The sequence below is a fragment of the Gouania willdenowi genome, chromosome 18 (assembly GCF_900634775.1).
Source record: "Gouania willdenowi chromosome 18, fGouWil2.1, whole genome shotgun sequence".
Lineage (NCBI taxonomy): Eukaryota > Metazoa > Chordata > Actinopteri > Blenniiformes > Gobiesocidae > Gouania > Gouania willdenowi.
Window position 1 is genome coordinate 25,974,039 of NC_041061.1, and position 18,433 is coordinate 25,992,471.

At 45.5% G+C, this 18,433-nt stretch overlaps 2 protein-coding genes across 2 annotated transcripts in view; one reads left to right on the forward strand and one right to left on the reverse strand.

Moving 5' to 3' along the window:
* The window catches only part of trmt10a (tRNA methyltransferase 10A), a 29,179-nt gene extending 19,678 nt beyond the window's left edge, over window positions 1–9,501 (forward strand). Inside the window, exon 7 of the mRNA XM_028474248.1 lies at window positions 9,140–9,501. Coding sequence (XP_028330049.1) covers window positions 9,140–9,300 — 161 coding nt within the window. The 3' untranslated portion in view covers window positions 9,301–9,501. The remainder of the gene's footprint in view (window positions 1–9,139) is intronic.
* A 1,910-nt stretch (window positions 9,502–11,411) lies between these two features.
* slc1a1 (solute carrier family 1 member 1) overlaps window positions 11,412–18,433 on the reverse strand; it is a 33,822-nt gene continuing 26,800 nt past the window's right edge. Inside the window, exons 9-12 of the mRNA XM_028474289.1 lie at window positions 17,441–17,563; window positions 17,152–17,346; window positions 12,104–12,238; window positions 11,412–12,012 (exon numbers count right to left, since the gene is read on the reverse strand). Of these exons, the coding sequence (XP_028330090.1) occupies window positions 11,775–12,012; window positions 12,104–12,238; window positions 17,152–17,346; window positions 17,441–17,563 (691 nt within the window). The 3' untranslated portion in view covers window positions 11,412–11,774. The remainder of the gene's footprint in view (window positions 12,013–12,103; window positions 12,239–17,151; window positions 17,347–17,440; window positions 17,564–18,433) is intronic.

The window sequence follows — 18,433 nt, forward strand, 5'->3', positions numbered from 1 at the left end:
GCAAGCGACTGCCAGCACCACTCTTTACTAACGCACTAGCCCAACTGTAAGCTTGGGCCACCTTGGGCCTCTGGGGTGGTCTTGGCCGGGGTGGCTGGGGTGGGTTGCCGGGGTCTCTTGTTGCCTCGACACGGGTGTGCATTCCTTCTGGGTGTTCACGAGGTCCCGGGGCTGTTTGATTTGGCGCTGTTGCCCCTCGCGTGCACATCTGGTTGGTCTCTGGGGCTGGGGCCCTGCGTGCTCCCCTGCCGCTCCTTCCCCTTGCTCCCTGTCCCCCTGTCTCGTCCTCCCCCCCCCTCCTCCTTTGCTCTTGCGCCCGCCATCCTGTTGGGTTGGGTTTGGGGGGCTCCCGTTGGCCTGGGGCGCTGGTGGGGGGGCTGTGGCTCCCGCCTGGGGGACGGGCGGTGCCGTGCCGGGTGGGTTGGCTGGGGGGTGGTCTCGTTGGGGGGCCTGGGGTGGTGGGGTCCTTGGCTCCGGTCCGGGGGGATCCGGGGTGGGGGTGGCTGCTGCCCGGGGTCGGCGATTGCCTCCTGGGTCGCTGGGTGGCGGGGTGTGGCTGTGGGTTGCTCCGTCGGCCCTTGCGGGTCCTAGGCTTGGCTCCCTGGGGCGCGCCTTTGCCAGGGATGTCGCTTGCGCGGCGAGCCAGGCGGGGCCCCCTCCGGGGCTTTTTGTTTGACCGCAATGGCCGGGGTGTGGCCGTTACGGCTAGAGGGGTGGGGTGGGGGGTGCTATGGGGTCTCCCCGGGGGTCGTATTGGGTGGGTGTGCGGGGGCGCGGCGCGTGGTTCTTGGCCTGGTGGATCCTTGTCGGGATTGGCTGGTCTGCTGGCTGGGTGCACCGGGCGCCGTGGGCGCGATTCCGGGGCGGGGGTGCCCCGGGGGCGGATCCTTGGTCTACGTTTCCGGGGGAGTGCTCTCCTGCCATCTGCCCGGGGACCGGCCGCGGCTCGTGGCGGCGCTGCGCAGCCTTGGGCGGGGCGGGGCTGGTGGCCTCGGGCCCGCTGTCGTCCGGGGTGGGCTGGCGTCGGGGGGGTGTCTCGTGCCGGTGCGTGGGTCGTCGGGGATCGCCTCCGTGGGGGGGGGGGGGCTCCATTGGCGCCGTTGGTGTGGGGGGGCGGTTCCGGGCTGGGGGTGCTTCGGTACTCCGGCTTGCCGGTCCGTGGCTGGCGGGATGGCCCTGCTTGGCGGTGGATGGCGTCCTCTCTAGTCGGGGGGGCCGGGGCCGCCTCCCGGTGGAGAGTGTTGTATCGTGGTGCCGGGTGGGCCTGTGCTGGCCCTGGTGCGGGCGCGGGCCTCCCCCCTGCTCGGCCGCTCCCCTTGGCGGCGGGGTGGCGTTGCTCCGGGCCGGCGTGCGGCGGGGGTCGCCCCCTGGGGCGCCGGGGGATGGGGTTGGTGCCTGGCTGTGCCCGGGGGTGGGGGTTGTCGCCGTGCTCCGCGGGGCCGGCGCGGTCTGGGGGGTGCCGTGGGGGGGGGTCTCTGGCTGTGCTGCTCCGGGGCCCACAGTGCCACTTGCCCGTCTGCGCCATCTACCCTCTCGCGTGGCCCGCCATGCGGACGGGCCCGGCTCACACCGGACAGGCCTCCTACATGTTCACTTCACCACACTCCCAGCTGGTCTGGCTCACTCACAAAATGCACCACACACCCATACCCAACCCTTGGGGGGCTGGATGGTGGGGCTGGGGGTGGAGGGGGCCGCCACCTGTGTTACTATGTAGTGGCGTGGGGGCGGCACTCCCACCCTAGTTGCCCTACTAATCCCTCCAATTTTAATCACATCTCAACATGCCACCCCCCGGAGGGTGTATTATCACTTACACCCTCCGGCCTATTACACCACATACACATAAATCCACAGAGGCTGGATGGGGAGCACCGCTCCCCTCCATCCCCCTTCTTTTAATCACACCCCATACATTCACCAAACACACACATTCACACAGGGGATCGGGAAGTGCCTCTCCATTGGGGAATGGAGAGGCACCATAACAGGGTGGTGGGTTGGTACACACATTTGGGCCTCTCCGGTGGGGGCCTGGCCCCTCTGTTGGTGGCTGGGCCACTGCATAGAGTAAAAATACATCACGATGGTGCGGTCGGGCGTGGCGGTGGGTCTCGGAGGGGCTTTGCCGGGGTCTCTCCTTGCGGGGTCTTTCCGGGCGGTGTCGGCCTGGTGGGGCGCGGGGGTGCCTCTCCCCCTTGGGTGTGGCTTGGTGCTTGTTTCGTCTCCTGGTGGCCTTGGGGGCGGGCCCCGCGGTGTGCGGGCCCGGGGCGGCCTGCCTCGCCGGTTTGGGGGGTGGGTGTGCTGGGGGGGTGCTGGTGTCCTCACCGGGGTTGGGGCGGGGTTGTTTGGCGCCTCGGGATGATGCTGTTTACTGGGGGGGCGGCGCTAGCTGTTCCGGTGGTTGAGGTTGCTTTCGGCCGCCTGGTGGGTACGTCCTGCCATCTGCGGACTGGTGGGTGGGTCCGGGGCATCTTTGGCTGGGGGCTGCTGTCCCTTACTTGATGTGTGCCGTTGGGGTGCCTCCGTCCCCGCGGTGGGGGTCGCCGGTTGCTCGCGGGCCGGCGGGGGGCGCTGCCCCGTGGCTTGCGCCGTCCGGGGGACGGCGGGCCCTGGGCTGCTGGCCTTGTGCCGTCTGGGGCTGTGCGGTTCTGCTGGGCTGTGGCCGGGTCCTGGGCCGGGGTGGGGGGCGCGTCCCGGGGGGCTTGGCCCGGGGGCTTGCCCTTGGGGGGTCCTGTTCCCGGGGGGTGCTCCTGGGGCCCGGGGTGCTTGGCCTGCTGGCCGGGCCGGTCGTGGCGGGGGTCTTTCGGGGCGGGTGGCGCGTGCCGCGCCCTTGCGTACCTACTGGTACGGCCCCTGCTTGGGCAGTGCCCCGTGAGGCAGGGTGTCGGGGCCCGAACAGGGGGCCACATCCCGGCGGGGCGGTCTGGCTTGGCCCTTGGGGGGGGCCCTGGCTTTAAAAAAAACTGAAGCTCGTGGCGCGGGCGGCATCAGCAGGGGGTGATCTGGGGCGCCATGGGGGGCTAGGTTGGGGTGCCTGGGGGCCGGCGGGGGGACTCCCAGCGGCCCCCTGGTGCCTTATGCGGCTTGGGGTGTGGTCGTCCTCCCTGGGCGGGCTGCTCCTGGTGCTGCATCCATTCCGGGTCCTTCTGGCCTGGGGTCGGGCCCCTGCTGGCTCTGGGCTCGCCGGCGGGTGCCCGCCGGCTGCCCGTTCGGCGCGGCTCTGGTCGTCTGCTGGGCGTGGGCTTCGGTTCCTCCGCTGGGGCCTCGGGCAGGGAGTTCTCTGGGCCCTCCCCTCGGGGGGTTGGGCGCGGGGGTGTGTGTGGGGGGGGGGGGGTCGGTGGGGTGGGGGGTCTGGGGGTTGGGGGTGGGATCGGTGGCGTGGTGCGCTGGGTCCTTGGCTCCTTGGGGCTTTCTCGGGTGTGTATGGGGGGGGCGATGGCTGCCTCTCGGCTTGGGACCTTGGGGGCGTGCGGGGGGCTGCTTGGCCGTGGGGTGGTCGCCGGGGGCCCTTAGGCTGCCCGCTCTCGCTGCTGGCCTGACTGCTTCTTCGGGCCCGGGGGCGGCTCGTGGGTTTTGCAGTGGCGGTTCTTGGAAATACATTTGTCATGTATGCACTGGCCTTGGGCTGTGGGATAACACTCATACTGGGCTCAACCTTAGACACCTTGTTCCCAAATACCTGTTTTATGGAATTTCCACTCACCTCTTCCTCTGTTCACAGCCACCACTATTATTCCTAAACCGCACACTGGTCACCAAACTGCACAATATACACAACCACAATTTCACATCGCATCACTTGGAACCTAACAACTATTCCCCACTCATTCCATATCCTATCTTGTATCCCTCTTCCCTGTTAACTTCCCCACCCCCCTCCAACCCCTCACCTTGGTGTAAACACTGCCCTCTCTTTTTTTACATCCTCCCTTTAATAAAGTATTTCTTACCCTTCCCTAGGGAGGGCTGGTGATGGTCACAATTATGCAATGAAATAAATAAATTTATTTAATTGCAATAATAAAATATGCATTGCTGTTAAAAGATTGCACTTCTTGTAGTGTTAACCTTCGACAGCATGTGCAGACAAGGTAAAAAAAAAAAAAAAAAAAAAAAAAAAAAAAAAAAAAGTAATGGTATTGGCCTGTATGTTTGACAATTTGTGGGATCTTTTCCCTCCTTATGCATTACAACAATTGCAGCATCATTCATGGAAGGCGCCATGGTTTTTTGCAATGCATGTTGGTAAGCCTTTAACAATAGGGGAGACACCTTTTCCGTAAATAGTTTACAAAATGAATTTATGAAGCCATCAGGGCCTGGGCTTTTATTACTTTTTAAATTTGATATAATCTGTTTAACTTCCTGTTCTTGGATTGGTTCATCTAATAGTGTTGATAATGATTCAGGGAGAGTTTTTATCTTGATACTTTTTTAAAAATCTGATATTAAATTGTCATCATTACATGTGTCAGCATTTCTATACAAAGATTTAGAAAAATTGTTTAGTGATTGTCTTTTAATCACATTTTAATTTTTAGAATTATCTGGCTCGTCTTCCTTTCTTTCTCTTCACAGCATAACCTTATATTTAGTTTTTAAAAAATGTTACAGCTAATTTTACTGATTATTGTTACACATCATCCTGAATGTGCATTATATACAGTATAAATGTGTAGATTTAACCAACTGTTAGAGAAACAATTTTATTAAATACAAAGCAAATGACAAGCAAACAGAAAAACAAAGGTAAAAATAGTGCATTTAAATTGTGAAATTAGTGAGTTGTTAAAGTGCTGAGGTGCAGCGGAGGGTCTTCTTCTGCAGAGATGTGATGTAGGTATTTTCAAGGGTACAAATATGCATATGAACGCATATTACTGGTATATTAACCCATATAAATAAAAAATATGGATTTGTTGTTTTTGGTTTACTGCTGCAAATGTGTAACATATTACTGGTATTTTGAGAACAGGACACGTATTTTGATTTATGTGGGTTAATATACCAGTAAAATGTTTTCATATGGTTATTTATATCCTCGGAAATACCTGGACCTGATGATGAGCTGCTCCACTCCGTTACTGTCCCGCTGTCGGCTGAACAAAGAAGTCCTGACGGTTACAATGTTCTCTACCTCCATGAGTTCTCTGTGGTGTCATTCATATTTACGCAGGCCAGACAATAGCCCCCCATGGTTTCACACATGCACAGAGCTGGTTAGGAATGGCCCTGGTTACCAGTGTGAGTACACCCTAAATCAATCTCTTCCAGGTGGTTAGCATGCTCGTGTAATCTCTGATCCATTGATTATTTATTTATTTATTTTTTTTTTTACTTTTATTGCGCGCGTGCGCAAAAGTAACCCAAGGTTTACATACTCATATCATACCAGCTGTAATGGAATCAAATACCCAAAAAAAATAAATAAAATAAAATAAAAAAAAAAAAAGGAATCAGATACCCAGAGTTTCCCATCGCGGGGTATGTTGACCCAGAGTTTATGGATAAACTCAGAGTTTGTTAACCCTCATTTATGGAACACACCTCTGGCTGTGAAGTTGTCTGTGCAATGATTTAAGCTCACTGAGCACATCTGCAGTTTGTATCCTTTTATGTTGTTGTTCTAAACTAGGCTGTTTTTATACCTGTTTGCCTTTAAGTGCGTTCTGAACTTGATTAGAATTATTGCACTTTAGCTAAAGAATCTGTTAGTAGGCAATATTCAGTTTATGTTATAAATCTAAAAGTATAACAATAAATACTGTCAAAATTGTGAACAGACAATTTCTCAAATGTCACCATTCTTGTTATTGTTTGCTTTGCTGCAAAACTGTGTGCATTCCTGTAAAGCCGTGAGCTTTCCCAATAATTATTGTTTCTACCGTGATTATACCGAATCGTGAGATTTAGATATCGTTACATCCCTAATCAGTACATAAGCTTCCTGTTGATATATACAGTATAGACATGTAATTCATGTGTCTAGGGTGGATGAAAAAGTCCCACCTTATTGTACATCTTTCGTCTGTTTTAATTTTTTTAATGTATAATATATTTCTTTCTTTCTTTCTTTATTTAAGTAGGGACAATACATATTAATGAACATTCAAAAAAAATGTAAATATGCCAGATTATAGCCAACGGCTAATTTCCATCTGTTGTCCCTAGACAGGCTGATGTAATAAAATGTTTCACTTAACAATGAGACATGGTGAGACACAAAACAATATACAAAAGGATGACATACAGGACAAAGAATATGGGAATCATAAAATACAGTAACTTTTCATGTAAATGGAACATCGGGATCAGAACAACTACACTCAAGAGAATAGACAGGATGCTGTAGGGTGAAGAAATGGACAGGGGAAAGAAAACCAGTTCACTTGAACATAAAATAAAAGTATGTATATTTATAGTGTAGTGCACATACTGTAGCTCTGATGTGCTTCTTTCTCTAAGATTTTTATTTAAAGTGCAACAGTGCATTGCACATAGCCCTAAGGTGCATTATAAAAATATCAGTTCAAATCACTTGTGGTCACAAGTCTGGGTTGATCTGAGCCACTCCTTTAAATGACTTTTAAAAGTGTTAAAGCTGGGGGCTTCCCTCACTGTGGTTGGTAAACTGTTTCACTGAACGCTGCCTTTGTAGGACGGGACGTTTTGACCAAAGGTAGTTTTTCTCACAGGCACCTGACAGTCACCCCTGCTTATGGCCCTAGTGGTCCTCGAGGCAGTTGTTCTGTATTTAATGTAGTTATTAAGAGGCGGTGGAACCAACCCATGTAAGCTCTTATAAAAAAAATATAAATTTTCTTCTTCTCAACTCAGACAAGACTGAGGTCATTGTACTGGGCCCACGACACCTTAGAGAAACCTATGCTAGCCTAACTGCCCTAGATGGCATTACTCTGGCACGAAGCACAACTGTTAGAAACCTTGGGGTTCTATTTGATCAGGACTTATCCTTCAACTCTCACATAAAACAAACTTCAAGAACTGCCTTCTTTCATCTCCGTAACATTGCTAAAATCAGATCTATCCTGTCTTGGGGGGGGGGGTCTGGCATGCTCGGTTGGAGAGGGCGTTAAGAGAGAGGTCATTTAGGTTAGAGAGGGACCGGAGAGGGTCCCATTCCTCTCTCAAACACTCCCTCTATGTCTGCTTCTTCCCTTGTGTGTTTGCTCCTGTACTCCTTCTGGCTTTTGTCTTGCAGGTCCGTGGGATCCTCAGTGTGGAGTTACAGAGACTCAACAACTCTGTCTCCACCCTTTCATCTGCACACACCCAACACAGCATAACGTGGATGGCTGTTCATCATAGGAATGGGATCCACACAAGGTTCCTGCTGCTTAACAGAAGGTTTTCCTTGCCGCCATGATGAATTCATGTTGGGTGTGGGATACATATGTATGTGTATATACGTATATATGCATATGTGTGTATCCATAAAATGAAGAGTCCGTCCTTAAGACTGCTCTACTGTAAAGTGTCTTGAGATACCATTGGTTATGATTTGGCGCTATACAAATAAAGATTGATTGATTGATTGATTGATAAATAAAACTTACATTTTTGAATTTTATGAAGTTCTCAAAGCTCAGTAGATTATACTTTGAAAGAATACTGCAGTGGTGGTATGTAAATGGTTTTTTCTAGAATTTTAAAAAGCTTTTTTATAAAGCCTCTCAATTGGTTTTAGAATTGTTACACCTGTCAGAGACCAGCTGGTTATACAGTAGCTTACATAGGAAAGGATCATGCACTGCAAAAACATCACAGCAGCTTTATCAGTCATTCACTTTCTTATCTGGCTAAAGTTAGACAAATTGTATTTAATTATTCTTGTTATCATTTTGACATGACTCTTGAAGGAGAGTGTAGAGTCTAACAACACTCTTAAATATTTAAATTCCTTCACTAATTGCAGCACTTGTTCTCCAAAATACACATTGGAGCGGGTAATATGGGAGGCCTTTTTAATAAAAAACATGTTTCTGTGTATTTAACTGGAGACAGGAACTGATGAGCCAATTCTGAATGTGAATTAGGGTTGATGTCAGAGTTTGAGCTGCTTCCTCAGATGTTTATATATATATATATATATATATATATATATATGAATGCTATTGCACTATTTTAGTTTTGTTTTTGGTACCTTACTGATTGACTGGGATAGCGCAGCGGTTCACAGCTGAACCTGGCTAAACGGTGATCTGACCATGTTAGAAGGATATCTGCTGTGGCGACCCACAAAGGGGAAAGACGTTGCATTTGTGGTTTTGTTTTTAAAACACTTTGGTAATTTATCTTTTTCTATAAGTTGGAGCTTAGATTGAATGAATATTTATCAGTGTCTCCTCCTGAGCATCACTCTAAATGTGCCAAAGTATCAACAACAGACACATCTCCCATTAAACCGTGTAGTTTATTTAAACAATATGACATCTAGATACTGTATGTGTTTACCAAAACATTCTATGTTAAACTGAAAGGGTTATTTAGTTTTATTTCAGTACATTAAGTTTTTAATTCATGATAATGCATTTTTTAGTCTTAGGAAAGGGTTTTTTAAGCCTTCTAATAATATCCTTGTTTTTCAGAGATTTTGTCTTATTTAAATAGAAATTTGAATTTATGTCAAAAATAAAATAGTATTTTAATTTTCGAGTATTTATTTTGTTTCATTTTGGATGAAAATTCTTAGTTTTAAAAAATCAAGTTTGTTATGATTTGTGGATTGACCAAATATTATAAATGTGTGAACTTTTGAGGTCTGTATTAGTGTACCCCTGGTCTAGTTTAGCAGTTATTCTCGACTTTTGTCACAGTGGGGTCACAGTCAGTCATTTTGAATTAACAAAGGCTTTGTCCGTTTTCATGTTTATGTATTTTTATTTATGTTTTTTTTTGTGAGTTTTATCATTTCTGTGTACTGGTATTTTGTTAATATTGTACATTTTTATGTAGTTGTAGTCTTGTGTTTATGGAGTAATCTTGTTTATTATTGTTGTGATGTGTATTTTTCTGTAGTTTTGTATGTTTTTAACAGTCATATTGTGTATATATATATATATATATATAAGGAATGGTTTGTCGTTTCTAAATCCTCTCTTTGGTTTTCCCACAGTTTTTGAGATCATCTTAGCATATCTAGAAAAAGGCAGCTGGCAAGAAGCTTTTTGTACAATTCTACCACAGCGGAAAGGTGTGGAAGCCGTTGGCTGTGACACAAACACTCCTCAGGAAAACAACTCTGAAAGTCATTCTGCAGACAAGGAAGAAAAGTAAACATTTAATGGAAACCATCAAAGGATTGTATTATTATTTTATTCCAACAGTTTAAATGAATTTTGGCACCTGATTTAATCTTATTTATGTTTTAAAATCCCAGGGTGATATTTTGTTGCAATGCAACGTTACATTCTTTACTTTGTATTAACAATGGAAAACAACTTGTTTTGGAATTAAATGTGAAAAAAACTACACCTGGCTACGTTTGTTTGCTCGTTGTTTTACTTACTTTTGATATTGTCTTGTCTCTTTTTTCATTTGTCATCTACATGGCACATTTTTAGAAAAAGTGAAAATCATCAAAGTTAATTTAAAGATTAACCCAAAAAAGATACAGTGTACACCGCTTCTGACTCCGAGGTGGAGGTGAGCAATAGAGGTGCTGGTGCACTGCTGCTGCTGCAGAAGGACACCTTCCAACATTTGAAAGTGTATGTAGGTTCTAGTTCGTTACCTGTGGTGGTCTACACAGTGAACACAACCCGCTTGTGTTTCTGGCTCAGATGAGAAACTCCTACCAGAGACTCATGAGGTGTCTGATGCCCTCTGTTTCCTGAGGTCAAACATTTTAGGGCAGGTGTCAAACTCAAGGCCCGGGGGCCAAACCTGGCTCCTTAGAGCATCAAATTTGGACCGCTTGAGAAAGTAAATTTAACAGAAAAAAACATGAAACATTTTGTATATTACCAACTAATTCAATCGTAGATATCTCAGCCCCTCCAGATACAAAAATTCAAATAAAATCCACAATATTTGCAGAGCTCAGTTTTCCAGTTTTTATATTACATGACGGCAATCATTTTTAATCTCAAATTGTTGAAAAAACTTTCAATTTTTCCAAAACCTGGCAAATTTTCTTCTGAAGTCATTCTGCTGAAAAACGACATTATGAAATAAAAAAGCCATTGTGGAAATAGATATTTAAGAATAATAAAATGTATTTCATATTAATATTATCTTATTTAACAATTTAATGGCCATATTATATATTTGTCTGTTATTTATCAAAATGGTATTTAAGTCAAAATGTTGTTTTTATTTATTTAATTATGACTGTTTTGGGCTTCCATACATAAGCACTTGTATTACCGCCACAGGATCTACGAGAAAGATTTATTAAGGTGAAAAAGTTACTTAGTTCTGCTTTAATGTTTTTTCACCTAAACTTTGTGGCCCACTTAAGCACAAACTGGTCCGTATTTGGCCCCTGAACCACATGAGTTTGACACCCCTGGGGGGAAATGTTTGATTTTAAGTTTTAGGAAGGGGGTGTTACGGCTCTGGTCTTATTATTATTGTTTTGTCTGTGTGTGTGTGTGTGTCTTTCTGTTTTCAGCTTTGTTTCTTTTGTCAGAGTGAGACATCTGCAGTGTGGAGCAGCTTCCAATGAGCTGGACAATCAGTAGCCTGCTCTGGTACTAATGAGATGTCTAACTATCTGACTCCATCCTTTTCATGGTGTTTCCTCAACAGGCCAGGGTCCGGGGGGGGGGGTATGGTCCAACATGCTGGTCTTCCTCTGATAAACAGCATGATGGGGGTGCCTTTCTTTTTTCATTTGCTTCCTGCTTCGAGCCTCAGTATCTCCTCATCGAACATGACTACACTAGTAAAGAAAGTTACATATAAGCTAACATTCTGACAATACTTAACCATTGCTCCTAGAATCATCAGCTGCCAGCACAGGGAGTGGTTGGCTGCCCTGATTGGTCTGCTGCTGTCAAGGAGAAAAGTCCAACCCATCGCAAAGAAATCGAAACAAAAGAATGTAACCTTTATTGATAAAGGTACAATTTCAGACTATTTTCAAAACTTGTAATAAGAGAAAATGTGCAATCACATAATAATAATGTTTTTTTGGGCTGCAAAGAAGTTAATATTTTTCTATTTTTCATGCTCAATGTTCAGCAATGTAAATTTTATATTAACTACTAAATATTCAATATCTATTTACATTAATTAATGTATTGACTTTTGTACATTTTTACTACCTTAACATTATCACATCAAAGGGAAATTCAACCCAATGCTGACATCTAGGGGTCAAAAAGTGCTGTTGCTATGAGAGCTACATTTGATCAATAATTTCACCAACACACCTTCCAATATGTCCTTATCATTTTATCTTTTTATTTGATTTTATTGACTATTCATAATGAAATGATCATCAGTGACTTTATGCTTCAAAAACTTTTCATGCTCACATGTAGTTTTCTTCTTCAGAGTGTATTGCTATATTTAGAGAACAAAGTTTCTTGATCTTGGCACAGAATGTAAGTTAGCACTTTATTTGAGCGGTTATTGTAAATGTTCCCCTCGTGGGGTGATCAGTTTGGAATAGCAAACGTCGATAGCTTAGCATAGATGAGTTTAGAAGGAGCGTTATTCTTGTCATTGTGCAGACAAAGGAAGAGTTCTTCGCAATGGATTAATACTTGCAAAGCACTTTGTAGATCTACAGTCGTCAGAGGTTAAAACTGGGACGTTTCTGTATATGAGATTGCATCAGTCTTGTCAACAGTAAAACCACCATTAATGTAGGATTTCTTTTCTCCTTCCTCGTCCAGAGTGACGTCCAGAGCAAAAGGGTTGGCAACGTCCACATCTGATATTAGATCCATCCTCTCCAGTTCTCTCTTGGACAGTTTCTGGACGATTGCAGCACCATAAGCGTCGCCAAGAACATTAATCATGGTGCGAAAGCGGTCTCTGAAACACAGTGACGCAGAAATAGTTCCCAGAATTCCTTCTTTTTTCTGCTTTATTCTACAATGTTTCGGGGAGAATCTAGAAAACTTACAGCAGCCAGTCTACAGCAACAATGAGAGTGACATCATTAGCAGGCAATCCAACCGCTGTTAAAACTATGACCATTGTGACGAGGCCTGCATTAGGGACACCTGCTGCTCCAATGCTGGCAACAGTCGCTGTGATGCTGAAACACAACGACACAATCATTTATTCTTCAACAAAAACACAGGACAAAGGTTTGACTCATTTATAGAAGTAGATAAATACATGCCATGCTCCATCCACTTTCTCTGATCAGTAATGCATAGCGTTGTAATTACTAGTAAATAAAACATATTGTGAAAATGATGACATGGGATTGTCAATTTATTTAAACATTTCAGCAGGTGGTCAACTCTCAGTAATAACAGGAGAGGCTGTTTCTTTCCCACACGTATTTACACTGTACTTGTTTTTCATTTGACAAAACAATGGGAAATCCCCCTAGACACACCCACATTCTACTAGAAATGGTCTCATGGCCTCATCAATGGTTTTGTATCCTAAACGAGCTGCTGACCAATGACATTTTATGCTCGATCAAGGCACAAATGTCAAGGTAAAATAATTTCAGAAGGAGAAAAATGTGCCTGTGAGTGATGGAGGCCTGAAAAAGAATATTATATATGTGGTGGTTACATGCAGTGGCATCACTAATAAATAAAAAGCAAGTCAGTGACTAGAACGGAAGATCTTTTTCCTAATCCGACAGGCCGGGTTGGGTTCAGTCTTATTTCTATATTTTACACGGGCACTGTGGGGTAAATGAACTGTAAGGTGATGCGTTTCGATTAGCGCGAGAAAGGATGGATGCTGAGAAGGTGAATGGAAGGCTGGCCTCTGGCACATGAATAAAAACACGTATAAACGACTCGTTCTTGAGCTGTGTAATATCCATTGGTGAACAGTAAGAAAGTACATTTAATGAATTACTGTACTTTATTTGAGTATTATTATGGGGGGGGAATCCTTACTTTTACTCAATTACATTTGAAAGACAAATATTGTACTTTTTACTTCACTATATTTTTATAGCTGCTCTCGTTAGTCAGTACCTTTTCTGGTGATCCTCATACAAGTTCTCCCAGTTCTGCCAAACCTTTGATATATGTCAGGCTCGTCAATGAGAGAGGCAGGTCACGTCTAATAGCGATGTTGTTTGGATAACGGCTTTGGCAGAGATTGACCCTGAGAAGGATAAAGATACTCTGCCTGAGCATCGAAGGCCGTATTTTTGGCCCATGTTTAAGGTTTTTGAACCGAAAGTGACTTGTGTTACATGAACAGCCATTTCATGTCTGGTTGGCTAAACAAAAGAAACACTGAACATGCATTTTATTAGTTATTTATTGCTTGTTAAATATATGTCATGATGCTCAAGTGTTACTACAAGTTTGAGATTTTTACTTACAATACTTAAGTAACTGTTTATGCAAATATCCCAGTACTTTCACTTAAGCAATATTTTGACTGAGCTAAATTCACTTGTATTGGAGTAGTTTTTGACAAAACGTATCTGTACTTTCACTCAAGTAATAAAGGTGAGTACTTTGTCCACCTCTGGTACTACCACATAGAGAGCAGGAGCCTCATGTACAAAGAAATAAGTGTACGTCTCAATCCAGAGACAGGCGTGCGCTTGTATGTATGATCTATTTGTACGACCGGATCCACGCACCCATCGTTTGAACATCTGAATCAGTGTGGATGTGAGTGCATATGTGCCCCCTAACTGTCCACACCCCCATTTACATATGTAAATCATACTGAAATGAGAGCGGCACCGGGGTTCCCCTCCACGTAATCAGAAAAAGCTGCTCTTACCACCATTAACACAGGAAAGAAGAGATTTTTTAAGATGAGTTGATTCAACAGTGAAGATACTACACATAGACACACTGTGTCTATGACTGTGTGTGGGTGCAGTGGTAAGAAGTGGGAGGCAGATTAAGGAAGAGAGGGAAAATACTACTACTACTACTAATAATAATAACAATAATTGCAAAATATGTCCCTGAGTAACAATATTGGGCTGGGACAGAGCAATACAACAGGCAACCCTTCTTTCTGGGAGTGAATCAGAGACGTTCTGAAGGCGCACATCTAATGTTTTTCACGCTGTCCTTCATCTAAGCATAAATCAGGCTCTGGCAGAATTTGTTACAGGTAAATGTGACTCAGTGTAAAATGCTTTGGGACAAAAGCGCTCTATAAGGGAAGTGTGGTTACCAATACGTCAATTGCCAACCCCGCCGCCTCCACCCGACTCCCCTCCTGATGAACAGTTTGTTGGAGTATGACTGGCTACATGGGGATACCAACTCACAGAGCTTTAACAGGTAGTGAACAACATGTCGCTGACTCACATTAGACAGATTAAAAAAATAAAAATAAACAACAACAAATGTGTAAATGATACAGGTCAACAGCAGCTCACGGGTTAAAGTGTGAATGTATTATTTGGGTAGTGTGCCTAATAAATCCCTAGATAAGATGTAGAAACAAACGTACGCCTTCTCAAGACTTGACGTGAAGCACCGCACATTTCCATGCTCACTCCAGTTACATTCAGATTTTGCCCCCACGTACGCCTGTTTTTGGGCGTACATACCTTTTGTACATGAGGCCCCAGGACTCTGAGTTGTATGTGTAACCACATGCTTAATGACAAAAGTAAACCTGTACATACTGAGTAGCGGCACTTGAAGCTGCTTATCATGTTAATAGTTGTATGCGGAACGAACGAGTGGCTGGTAACACAAATATTTGTATTCACAAAACATAATGAAGAAATGGCTTGAATGGCCCCAGGCCAGAACAACAACCAAAATGTAGTTTAGAATCCACAGTTAAAGCTAATAATGACCTCCAGCAGAGCAAGCAATATTTTAGCTGACTTTTGGTTTTACTGAATACATTCCATTAAGCTGACCGGAATAAAGTGCTCAATAAAAACAGGACTACTTTGTTGACTATTAAGTGTTTTGGTTGGTCTAAACTGAGGAAGAGTTTGGGTAACACTTCACTTGAAGTTTTATACATAAGGCTGACATTACATTGTCATTATTATGACATGACACCTGTAATTAGCCTAACCCTAACCCTACCCAAAAGGTGTAAGGTGACAGCTTAATTTAATGACAGCTTTCATGGCACCTTATTTATGCTAATGACAGGCTCGATGTGCAGCCAGACCGGCAGCGCCCCCATATACACAGTCGAGAAAGCCCCAAGGAGCCAAGAACCCAACGCACGCCACCACTGCCCCAACTTGAGGCACCCCCGCAGCGCAAACCCCCCCAGCCCCAGCACCCAACCCCCCAGAAGAGGGCTCAGGGGGCCCTGCTTCCGAGACCCCAGAGAAGAAGCAGAGGCCCACGTATAGGAGGCCGCGCCAAACAGGGAGCCGGCTGGCGCCCACCGGTCAAGCCCAAAGTCAGGAGAGGCACCCTGGATCACCGGCCGAGCCCCCCAGAGTGCCCCAGATCCCTCTTCATTGATCATCGCCAGCACGATGAGCCTTAGTTATTGTCAAAATCAGGCCCCTCCAGGGGCCCCAGCCAGAACGTCATACCGGTATGCGGAGGAGCAGACCCCAACACCGCAGGGTACTGCCCAAGGGAGGGCCACACCCACGTCACACCCGAAGGCGTGCAAGTGCACGCCCGGCACTGCCCGCCCCTGGAAGACCCATGCTAAGACCAGCCCAGCCAGCAAGCTAAGCACGCCAGATCGCAATGGCACCCCCCCGGCAACGGAAACCCCCGAGGGCGAGCCTCCGGGCAAGGCCCCCCGGGGAGAGCCCCCCCAGCCCGCAAAGTGGCCCCCATCCAAGAGGGCCGCACAGACTCAGACGACGCAAGGGCAGCAGCCCTGGCCTCGCTGCCTGCCAGACAGCACGAACCACAGGGCGGTGCTCAACCGACTAACAACCGTCACTGCGAGAAGGCAGCACACAAATGGCACACACCTGGTGTGGTGCAGCAGCCCCCACCCAAGGGTGCCAGACCCACTCATCAGCCTGCAGCTAATAAGACAGACCCAAGACATGCGATCGACACCGCCCCCACCCACTGTAACAGCAAGCACTACCCCCCATCAAACAGCATCATCCCGAAAGGCCACGTAACCACGCCCCAGGGCTGGTACTTCCCACACCAGCGTGCTGGGGAGATGCTCCAGGCCAACACACCTTGGAGACCGCCCACAAGACCACCGAGAGAGGAGGCCAGCACCAGTTCCCGAGAAGATGGCAGGAGAGCGCGCCCTGAAAAGCCCAAACCAAATACCTGCCCTGAGACACCCCAGCCCAGGTACGGTGCCCACGACCAAATAATTCAATCTTTGATTCATTAGTTCACAGCACCTTATTCCAAAATGAAGCTGGCTTGTCCAAATGTGCTTTTTGCATACCTCAAGTGACTCTGTTTGTGGCGTGCCTGCAGAAAAGGATTCTTCCGCATCACTTTTTGTAGCCTTCCCCTATACCATGATGTTGAACAATCTTTTCTTTCAGAGTATTTGAAAGTTGTTTTGAGGTCCCTATGTTGCCACTCTTCACAGGAGATTCAAAGAAAAACACAACACTCAATCGGCCACCTTAATTACTTTTTCTCATGATTGGATGCACCTTTTGATGAAGATAAAGACTTGAAGAGCTCACCAAGCCATTTTTGTGTTCCAAATAACCAGTGCTAAGCAGTAACAGGTATTCAAATCAACAAAATGACAAGGGTGCCCACATTTTTGCACCTGTGTAATTTGGTTTTAAAGTAAATTACACATCTTCAGTTAGTCCAATAAATTTAGTCTCACTCCTGAAATGTCCCTGTGTCCATCAGTTTTTTGATAGGTCAAAATTAAGTTGCTGCTCCAAAAACCCAATGATTTCTAAATGAAAATAATGGAAATTGTCAGGGGTGCCCAAACCTTTTCATACCACGTAAATCCGTTTACTTTATTGAAATAGTGCATTAGAAGCCCCCTGTGATCCTGTTCAAGATGAAGCAGTGCAAGAAGATTAAGGAATAAGTGAAAAAGTAAGAACAAATAACGTACCTTATGGTGACAATTTGGCCCACATCTAAAGAATAATCATTTAACTGGGCAATAAAAATAGCGGCCACTGCTTCATAGAGTGCTGTTCCATCCATGTTGATCGTAGCACCAACTGGAAGCACAAAGCGTGTGATCCTCTTGTCAATATTATTGTTCTCTTCGGCACATTGAAAAGTGACAGGCAGTGTAGCAGAGCTGGAAGACATGATGAAGATACAAATTTAGATGTAGGAAAAAAGTTTAAAAGTATTAATCTCAATGGAGCTTTACCAAAACAGATAATTCAAACCTGGAGGAGATCATGAGTGCTGTCACCAGAGCCTGAGCCATTCCCAACGTGAATGTATACGGGTTCTTTCTTACAATGATAAAGAATAGGAGTGGCAGACTGACTGTAGCATGAATAGCCAGCCTAAGAAATACCAGAAAGCAGATACAGTATATGTCAATATTAGAGATAATACAATTTGTTTCACATCCAATATGAACTGCTGCTGCCATTCAAACAAAACAGAGAATCGTAGAGTTATTTTAGGGAAGTCTGGCTGTCACTGTCTTTAAAAAGTAACACAATTCAGATTTGACATTTTAAGGATTATTTTTGTGCATGTATCAAGTGACTCGTTGATCAGGATGTTTGTTAGTTGATCCCTTATGTTCACTTATGACTTTGGTCATGTCAAAAATCCACTGGAAAAAGTGCACGCATTCTTAAAGGAATTGCTTCTACCATATATGGTCAATAAGAGGCATTTCTTAATGCAAATGAGCTTGAACATGCACGAGCACATACAAAACTTCTTTTTTTCGAAAGTCCAGCATTTTTTATTTTTGTTTACAAACTATCCCACCTAATTCCTATAAAAATTACACAAAACTTGGTCACAATATCAAGTAAAGTTAAAAGTATTCCCGTAGAGACTGATATCTGTCATCTATTGCTTGGATAATCAGAGCGATGATGTAAGAATTCTTCAGTGTACTGAAGAACTATTACTTCAGTACACTGAGGATTCCCTGATCTGGCTAAGTACTGCTATTTCTTTCTACCACACTCCCACAACAGGGTTCTGACCAGGAACATTTCACAGCATAGGGGGATCACGTGGCACACGAGTGAGCGCAAAGCTTATGGTAGTTATTAAGAGTTTGCCAAAAAACTTAGTTATGGTTTAACCCAACACTCATTCATAGTCATAGCGCCACCTATTGGTAAACGGAAATCATAGGCATTATATTTGCACAGAATATTGCAGGAAAGTTTGTAATATAATCCTTGAAA